This window comes from Nomascus leucogenys, chromosome 2, assembly GCF_006542625.1.
Source record: "Nomascus leucogenys isolate Asia chromosome 2, Asia_NLE_v1, whole genome shotgun sequence".
Taxonomy (NCBI): Eukaryota; Metazoa; Chordata; class Mammalia; order Primates; family Hylobatidae; genus Nomascus; species Nomascus leucogenys.
The window spans coordinates 89,380,363-89,389,482 of record NC_044382.1 but is presented as its reverse complement, the minus strand read 5'-3'; the positions used below and the strand labels follow the sequence as shown (position 1 = coordinate 89,389,482).

Sequence of the window (9,120 nt, the reverse complement as noted above, 5' to 3'; positions counted from 1 at the left end):
ATAATTTTTTTAAATGACTGATACTGTATAGCAATTGAATTGCAATTACTAAGTAGTTTCTATATTTGGTATTACATTCCAGCTCATTTCTCTACATCTCTATGCTCTATTAAGCCCATTTATATATGAAAAATGCTTTAAAAATGATCCTTTTGTGATCATTGTCTCATGTGAGCTCTTTTCAGATGCTTTGCATTCAGGATAGACCTCTGAGTTGGGACCCAAGCTGTCAACTGATCCCAAATTCCTAAGTTCCTGACTTTCTGGCTCCAAGATAGCCTTTATAGAGTATGTCACAGGGGACATAAAATCAAAGCTGTCACTCTCATTGCATTTATGTATGTACATATTGAGTAGTTCTTTGCTTTGCATCATGAATGATACTGAAGTGGAGATGAACACCATGTCTTTTTGAATACTGCCTTTCAGGAGCTTCGTCGTTGAAAGTCCAGTGAAAGTCAAGGCACAAATGTCATCGATAATGTCATGAGAACTGAATTACTCTTTTAAAAGGAAGACCTAATAGGACTCTTTGTAAATTTTAATAATGAAGTATATCTCACATATATGCTATGCTCTTTTCTGCACACACATTCTATTTTACAATAAGTAAATAAGAGTGATATACAGAAGAGTATGTGAAATGCGTACTGTTTAAAGAAGAAGAATAGAATAGACACCCACCTATGCACCACCCAGACTGGGAAATAGAACATCACCTGAACCTTTGGGCCTCTCTGTGTCCCTCCCAAACGGCATTGTTCTCCTAATCTCTACCAAGGAGTAGCTTTCTCTTGATGTTTGTATTAATCATTCCTTTTGCTTTTAAAAAAATTTTTCAGGTTCCCCCTTATATTTGATCCCTAAGTAAAATAATTGTTTATTTTTAAAAAACTTAGTAGCAGGTACAAAATTAGATGAATAAAGAAAGGACAATATTGCCAGTGTATGACAAAAGCTTTTCATTTTTCAACTTTTTCAATTTTTCATCTTTTCATTTTTCTGACTAATACGTTTCTTCCAAGTTGCTTTTTTCAATTTGTTCTAGTCTCTATCTTTAATGTAAGAGGCATTTTTGTTTGTTTTTAAATTTTTGTGTGGCTGCTCATGATTAAAGGGTTAGGATTAAAAGCTGATGAGAAGCCTTAAACACACAAATGAGGCTTGTGTATTCAGCCTCATTTCAGGTACTGATTACAGAAAGAACCTGAACATGTATGGTACATTTGGAGAATAAAGTATCTGACACCTTTTTTCCCTGACAAGTTTAATGTTTAGACAATTTCAAAAGTTCTCTACTAAATGTTAAAAAGTGAGCGAACAGGCTGGGCACGGTGGCACCAACTGTAAGTATGACCTGGGTGGCATGTCAGATTCTTGAGAGAACGCTATAGCAATTTATCCCTGAGGGGTGAGGGTATGGCTGCTGGCCTTCTCGAAGCCAAGTTGGGGAAGCAGGCTGTGGGACCCTTCAGCCGTGGTCAGTAAGCAATCACTTATTCCCCTGTTTTCTTGTTCTCAAACATGCCTGGTGTCTCCCAGTCCAGAGATGCTCTGTTTCATCATTTCCTGAGAAAAAACCTCTAGACATCCCGGACGGCAGGAGGGGCAGTCTTCTATCTCCTAGTGACTGGGAGTTGGAGGAGTGACCTAAGGCAGCACTTCTCAAACTTTAATGTGCATACAAATCACCTGGGGATCTTGTTAAAATGCAGGCTCTGATTCAGTAGCTCTGGGGTGGAGCTGACATTCTGCATATAAAAGAGTTTTCTGGTGGTGGTGATGCCAAGGTAGGATCACACTTCAAGTAGCAAGGACCTAGGGATCTAACTGCTTATCTGACAGCTTTTCACCTACTCCTCCTTATTTTAGCTGTATTCTTCACACACACACACACACACACACACACACACACACACACACACACACACACGCTGAGTCAGTTACTACTGGCTCATCTGCTTTCTAGCTTCCAAAATATTGTTGCTGCCATCTTCTCCTCTTCCCTCTGTCTTTAATTTTGTCTTTGACAAAATTCTTTGGTTTTAAGGATTTTCAGGAAGAAGCAAAATTAGATGTGTGTGTTCTGCCATATTAACCCTAACTCTAACTATCTGCTAAAATATTTTCCTGAAGTTTGGTTGTAACCAATTAAATAAAGCCTGTTTCCTTATGCATAACCGCTATTTTAGGCCTCTAGGTCTTTGCAAAAGGAGTATTATCTACTTCTCCCTCCTCTTTTGTCTGCCTGCCAGATTCTTACAAAGTCTTCAAGACCCAACTCAAATAGTTGGCTTCTGTGAAGCCCCTTTTGGTCCCCAGGATGTTAAAGCTTCTGTGCTCTCCTGACTCTGTAACCAGCTGCTTATATAGTATCTCTCCCAAAAGACTGTGAGCTCCTCAGAGATAGGGCTTGTATCTTCGTAGCTCAGTGCCCAGCACATTGTCAGGAGCTTGTAGATGTTTAACAATGAAATTTCTGCCTGCATGCTTACTTTTCTCTTTTTTCTTCACTTTCTTTCTGCTCTCTTCATCTCTTCTTTCTTTTGGTTGTTATTAGATTTGTTATCTATTCTATTATCAAATAGAAATCCATTTCCCATAATCTTGAGAGCTTGTTTGGAGGTTCTAGCAGGGGAGCACAGCTACTTGTATACCCTTGACCGAAGACCACTCCTCCTCTATCGGGGATGTTTGTCCTCTTCGACCGAGCGCGCAGCTTCGGGAGGGACGCACATGGAACGGTGAGGGAGGAAGGGGACACCCGCCTAGCCAGCCAGATCAGCCGAATCAACCCTGGCGATCAATGGGGTACAGATGTCGCAGCCAGATCGCCCTCACATCCCCCATAATCTTAATTTTAAAAGTAAATAGGTAGAATAAACAATAGTTTTCAATTTCCAAAAACTACTGAATCAATGAAACAGATGTAAATATTATACATACATTCATCTGATTCTCCCCCCACAACTCTAAGGACTGTTAAAAGACAAAAATTTTCTTAGTCCTCGATGAAGACATAATTCTTATCACCTAATGGAATTATCTGTTGAAGGAATCTGAATCTAAAATATTTAAATGAATTAAACATAAATATTTTTTAGTTTCAATAACAAAAATTAAAATGTTTACAAAGTCTGGATGTCTCCTTTCAGGTTTCTTGCCTATGAAACTCCTTTTTCAGAGCAGATATACTGTTGTCAAAATTTAACCCTATAGTTCTTGCTAACCTCGTTACCTGGTCAGTATATGATTTAAATAACAGAATCAAGAGAAATGCGTAATCACATGCTCACCATTCCAATCCCAGTGTGAATTTCAGATATTATGTCAGTTATTTTAACATGTTGTAGCCCAAACAATATTTCATCCTTCAAAAGAAACATAAAAATATCCCTCAAATTGAAAATCTAGGCATCACTTACATTATTTAATTGAAGAGCACGTTTAAGTAATGTAATACTAAAGTTTTACATTAAGCTACCAATATTTTAATTGATTCAGTTGCAATGACAACAGAATTTTGGCTTTTTGGCTTAAGTTTACTTTTTAAAATTTACATTTTAATTAATTTTTTTTTAGAGACAGGGTCTCACTTTATCACCCAGGCTGAGTGCAGGTGGGATGATCATATCTCACTGTAACCTCAAACTCCTGGGCTCAAGTGATCCTCCTGCCTCAGTCTCCTGAGTAGCTGGAACTACAGGTCACACCACCGTGCCCAGCTAATTTTAAAACTTATTTTTGGTAGAGATGGAGTCTCACTACACATTGCCCAGGCTGGTCTCAAATTCCTGGCCTCAAGTAATCCTCCTGCTTCAACCTCCCAAAGTGCTGGGATTACAGATGTGAGCCACTGTACTTGTCCTAAATGTGCTTTTTAATATTATTAATTAAAAAATTATTTTTCACAGGTAGATTATTTTTTAATTAATGTGGGACTTAGGAAAGTACTATGTTGGCGCTATAAATATTCAATGAAGATTTTGAAAATAAATTTTAATTTGTAATTTCCTAAAGGTCATTACTATTCAAAAATTTATTTTATTTTGCAATCCACTATTTTGTTCTGCATTTATTAATAGCATAATCCCATTTATGTCCCCTACATATTTTCAAAATTAATTCTAACAAAATGAATATAAGTTGGGATGCTGATTCTGGCTAATCTTTTGGTCTTTGCCGTCTTTGATAACCAGGTATTGATTTCTGACCTCTGAAGATGGATGAAGGTATGGAAATTTCAAGTGAAGGAAATTCCTTGATCAAAGCAGTCCATCAGAGCAGGCTTCGCCTCACACGACTTTTGCTAGAAGGTGGTGCCTACATTAATGAGAGCAACGACCGTGGGGAAACCCCTTTAATGATCGCTTGTAAGACCAAACATGTCGATCACCAGAGTGTCAGTAAAGCCAAAATGGTGAAATACCTGTTAGAGAACAATGCTGATCCCAACATACAGGACAAATCTGGGAAAACGGCTCTGATGCATGCTTGCTTAGAAAAAGCTGGCGCTGAAGTTGTTTCCTTGCTCCTCAAGAGTGGGGCTGACCTCAGCTTGCAAGACCATTCTAGTCACTCAGCTCTTGTTTATGCTATAAATTCAGAAGATACAGAAACCCTGAAAGTTCTTCTTAGTGCTTGCAAGGCAAAAGGGAAAGAGGTCATCATCATCACAACAGCAAAGTCGCCCTGTGGGAAGTATACTACTAAACAGTACTTAAATATGCCTCCTGTGGGTATAGATGGGTGTCATTCCCCAGCTACCTGCACCACTCCTTCAGAAATAGACATCAAAACTGCCTCATCGCCACTTTCACATTCTTCTGAAACGGAACTGACGCTTTTTGGCTTTAAAGATCTTGAGCTTGCTGGAAGCAATGACGATACCTGGGACCCAGGTTCCCCTGTGAGGAAACCTGCGTTGGCCCCTAAGGGGCCCAAGCTCCCCCACGCTCCGCCCTGGATCAAGAGTCCCCCATCATTAATGCACCAGAACAGAGTGGCTTCATTGCAAGAGGAGCTCCAGGATATTACACCAGAGGAAGAATTATCCTATAAAACCAATGGGCTGGCACTTTCCAAGCGGTTCATCACTAGGCACCAAAGCATTGATGTAAAAGACACTGCACATTTGCTAAGAGCCTTTGATCAGGCCAGCTCAAGGAAGATGTCATATGATGAAATAAATTATCAATCTTATCTTTCAGAAGGAAATCAGCAATGCGTTGAAGTCCCTGTTGACCAGGACCCAGATTCTAACCAGACAATATTTGCTTCCACCTTAAGAAGTATAGTTCAAAAAAGAAACTTGGGGGCAAATCACTACAGCTCTGATTCCCAGCTCTCAGCTGGCCTTACCCCTCCAACTTTAGAGGATGGCAAAGCACTTATAGGAAAGAAAAAGATCCTCTCACCGTCTCCTTCCCAATTGTCAGAGTCCAAAGAATTGTTGGAGAATATCTCCCTAGGTCCCCTGAGCAGGAGAAATCATGCAGTTTTAGAAAGGCGAGGTTCAGGAGCTTTCCCTTTAGATCACAGTGTTACCCAAACCAGACAAGGGTTTCTCCCACCCTTAAGTGTAAATTCTCACCCTCCCATCTCAGATATCAATGTCAACAACAAGATTTGCGGCCTTCTTTCTTGTGGTCAAAAAGTGCTTATGCCAACAGTTCCGATTTTCCCTAAAGAATTTAAAAGTAAGAAAATGTTGTTAAGGAGACAATCATTGCAAACTGAACAAATTAAGCAATTAGTAAACTTTTAGGAGATGGGTATAAAACACATTTTCTTCAAATGTTTATATCAGAGAAACAAAGAACTAGAGAAGAAATCTTAAATGTTCATTCTTTTAAATCTCGTAATTGGTTAGTCCATAATGGCTAGATGGATTAAAATGTAATGTGATTTGTACTAGGCATCATGAGCATAAAAAATAATACACAGTTTCTGTTAAGGGAATTCTCTCAAACAAAAGGAAAGCTATTTTTCTCAATGCTTCTAATATTTAACAATCTACATGTAGTCCAAATTTGTCATTAAAAAAAAAACCAGCAAAGAAAGAAGACCATGTATGTTGGGGTAATTTTTTTAAATTTTCAGATTGACTAAATATTTTATCACGAAACAGTTTTCAAGTCAATAATTTTTTTAACATTTCATGTTAATAAATGAGATTGCAATTTTTTATGATCTCCAAACCATAAAAGAAAACACTGACAGCTATAAAATGTTCTAACATCAAAAAACTCGAGCTACAAGGAAAGAATGAACTAATTCTTTACAAATGTTGACTGAAGATAGATAAAACTCTAAAAATTTAAAAGGTTAAACACTGTATTAGAAGGGGCAACTGAAATATTCGTGGTGTCAGTTTAATTAGTGTCAAACTGGCAAGTCAGAGTTTTACAACCTACCATTAATCCATGCCGAGTCTTGTTGTTTGTGTACTGTGTTTTGCTTTGCTTTGTTTTGTTTTTTAAACAGACTTACCTGTAATGTTATCTTATGGAATTATTCTTTCTCCATATCTTTTAAGGAATTATTCTTTCCCCATATCTTTTAATTACTGTTATTAGTTTTGGAAGCTTATCCGTAAGTTTCCAATGACAAGATGATATAAAAGTTAAAAAGCGTTCCTCTTTACTTATATCAAATTATTATTGTCTTTCAAAAAGAACCAAAAAAAAAAAAAGCTCATCATGGATAAAAACTAAGCGCTTGCTTTCTTTTAAAAAGAAAAACTGATGATTAGATGAGGTTAGCTAAAATTAATAGAGGCAGTAGAAACTTAATCACAAAATGTACTAAATATTTGGCAATATTAAACAATATCTTTTTATTTCTGATATGTAGTTATTAGACATTTATATATTAAGGATAATTTCCTTAATGTGACATTCCAATCATCTAGTATTTTAGGACCTGTGAATAACTTCCAACAAAATTAATGAATACCATATTAGTATTATAAAATACTATAAAGTAATAATTATATCATCTATATAACTTCAAAGTATGATGTTTATACAAAGAATCCTTATTTCAATCTAGCAGCTTAACAACAAAGAATAAATCAGACTATACAAAACCTAAGTGTATTAATTTGATGATTGTCATGTACAACTTTCTTTGCCTTCTGAGTAGAGGTGATCCTAACAATTGGCATGATGCTTTTCTTGGTAATTTGATATAAGCAAGTTGTAATGTACATAGTAATTATTTAATTACTTGTGGCTTTTATTTTAAAAAGTAATTAGAGGTTTTTCCATTTCATGTCTTGAACAACATTAATATTAATTACACTAGAAATATTTTCTGATTCAGAACTTAGAATTGTGCCTGGTATTTATAGGTAGCTAAATGCTTTTTGCAAGTTTAATATCGAGAAAAGTACTTGACTTCAAGTTGTAAGGATACAATTTGGAAGGATATGTAAATAGATTAGTTCATAAACAAAATGGTATCAATAAAGATTGAAAATATCATTTTGGTTACTGATTTTTATTTATCTTTCAAATACTAATGATATTTCAACATAATTTCAAGAGCAATTGTGCCACATGCTACTTTGAATAAATAGGAAACTAAGAAAGAATAACTTTTGTTGCTATTCTCAAACCAACATGAAAAAGATATTTAACAGCATTTTTAAAATGTTTTTTGGCCGGACTCGGTGGTTCATGCCTATAATCCCAGCACTTTGGGAGGCCGAGGCAGGCGGATCACTTGAGGTCAGGAGTTCCAGACCAGCCCGGGCAACACGGTGAAACCCTGTCTCTACTAAAAATACAAAAAATTATGCTGGGCGCGGTGGCTCACGCCTGTAATCCCAACACTTTGGGAGGCTGAGGCTGGTGGATCCTCATGAGGTCAGGAGTTCGAGACCAGCCTGGCCAACATGGTAAAACCCCACCTCTAGTAAAAATACAAAAATTAGCTGGACGTGGTGGTGCGTGCCTGTAATCCCAGCTACTTGGGAGGCTGAGGCAGGAGAATTGCTTGAACCCGGGAGGCAGAGGTTGCAGTGAGTCAAGATTGCGCCACTGTACTCCAGCCCAGGTGACAGAGCAAGATTGTCTCGGAAACAAACAAACAAACAAACAAAAAATTAGCCAGGCATGGTGGTACGCACCTGTAATCTGTAATCCCAGCTACTCGGAAGGCTGAGGCACAAGAATCGCTTGAACCCAGGAGGTGGAGGTTGCAGTGACCCGAGATCGTGACACTCCACTCCAGCCTGGGCGACAGAGCAAGACTCCGTCTCAAAAAAAAAAAAGAAAAAGAAAAAGAAAAAAATTTGGCCATATTTGGAAGAATTTTAAACCTACTAGCAATCCTAAGAACACTTATGGTGTTTGAGTCTGGTTGTAAAGCCATCTGGTGAGACTTTTCACCCCATTAAGTAAAATACACCATTGTGATCCCAATGGTGGGTCCTATCGATGTTTGCAACAGCAATTAGGCATGTATATATGCACATATTTTTAAATGCATTTTTGTTATATTTTAACTTCATTTAAGAGTGTGATTTAACTTACAGGTATAATGACATTTTATTTATTCGTTTTACAGGTACGATTCTGAGTTACTTGGGACCAGGATTTCCAATGAGTACAACTAATACTGAATCATGGCAGAGTCCTTTTGTGGAGGACAAAAGGCAACCCCAGTTACTGAGAAAGGTGTTGACAGTGCCCATCCAAGCGGTGCCCAGTAAACAACTGCCTGGCATATTCTTGGCTGGAAACACACCTATCAGGCGTCTAGTACTGGAACCTTATACATTTTCAAATAAAACTACCCTTATTCTGATTAATCACCCACTGTGTAGCCTTTTAATAATTTGATTCCCATATTGCTTGCTTAAAGGAGAGAATAAGCCTGTTAGGCTGATAAGAGTATTCATCATATCTAATTTTTGTATTTCTTGAGGCTTCAACATCCTGAGACCTTGCTGACACTGGAGGGACAGCCCCTCCCAGGATTAACTAATTCCTAGAGATAGAAAACAGCTCACCCAGGGAACATACCTTCCATATGCAAACCAACCAATCCAGAGCCCGTTCCCCAAACATCTCCCTTATCAGGCTCTCACAGGGCTCTCACACTCTGGGTCGC

General features: G+C 37.7%; 1 protein-coding gene across 1 annotated transcript; it reads left to right on the top strand.

Annotated features, from left to right (window-relative positions):
* The first annotated feature begins 4,158 nt into the window (after window positions 1–4,158).
* Window positions 4,159–7,656, top strand: ANKRD34B (ankyrin repeat domain 34B). The gene has a single exon (XM_030800792.1). It carries the CDS (start codon window positions 4,223–4,225, stop codon window positions 5,765–5,767), a length of 1,545 nt encoding a protein of 514 aa, XP_030656652.1. The 5' UTR covers window positions 4,159–4,222; the 3' UTR covers window positions 5,768–7,656.
* Window positions 7,657–9,120: the final 1,464 nt, after the last annotated feature.